The sequence below is a fragment of the Penaeus monodon genome, chromosome 25 (genome assembly GCF_015228065.2).
Source record: "Penaeus monodon isolate SGIC_2016 chromosome 25, NSTDA_Pmon_1, whole genome shotgun sequence".
Lineage (NCBI taxonomy): Eukaryota > Metazoa > Arthropoda > Malacostraca > Decapoda > Penaeidae > Penaeus > Penaeus monodon.
In genome coordinates, this window is record NC_051410.1 from 34,994,345 (window position 1) to 34,994,841 (window position 497).

A 497-nucleotide genomic window follows, 5' to 3' on the forward strand; every position below is an offset into this window, starting at 1 on the left:
CATTTGACCCCAAACACAAACCAGACACTGTTTTTCTTCACCTTAGTCCCCCCTCCCCGTCTCCCTACCCTCCAACTGAGCCCAAAGAAAACGGGAGGCCGCCCTTACCAGGATCTTCCGCATAGTAGGACCTGTTGTCGGATTCTCCCAGGCCTTCGTCAGGAAATTCAGCCGAGACGTAGTCATTGGCCGCGTCCTCATAGCCGTCACCCTCCTCCTCGCTGCCGTAATCTGCGAAGGAAAACGAAAATGACGGTTAATGACGAAAAGGAATATGTGTGAGAGTACGACAATAATAATAACTTCTGTATAATTTATGGAGGGGGAAATGAGGTAAAGGGGTGGGAGGGAGGGAGAGTGGGAGGGAGGGAGGGACGGAGGGAGGGGAGGAGGGAAGGAAGGAGGGAGGGAGGGAGGGAGGGAGAGGGAGAGGGAGGAAGGAAGAGGGAGAGGAAGAGGGAGAGGGAGAGGGAGAGGGAGAGGTAGAAGGAGGGAAG

General features: G+C 54.9%; 1 protein-coding gene across 1 annotated transcript in view; it reads right to left on the reverse strand.

Moving 5' to 3' along the window:
• Nucleotides 1-497, reverse strand: part of LOC119589185 — a gene marked incomplete at its 5' end in the record, with an annotated part of 121,836 nt that overhangs the window by 54,663 nt on the left and 66,676 nt on the right. Inside the window, 1 exon segment of the mRNA XM_037937781.1 lies at nt 109-231. Coding sequence (XP_037793709.1) covers nt 109-231 — 123 coding nt within the window.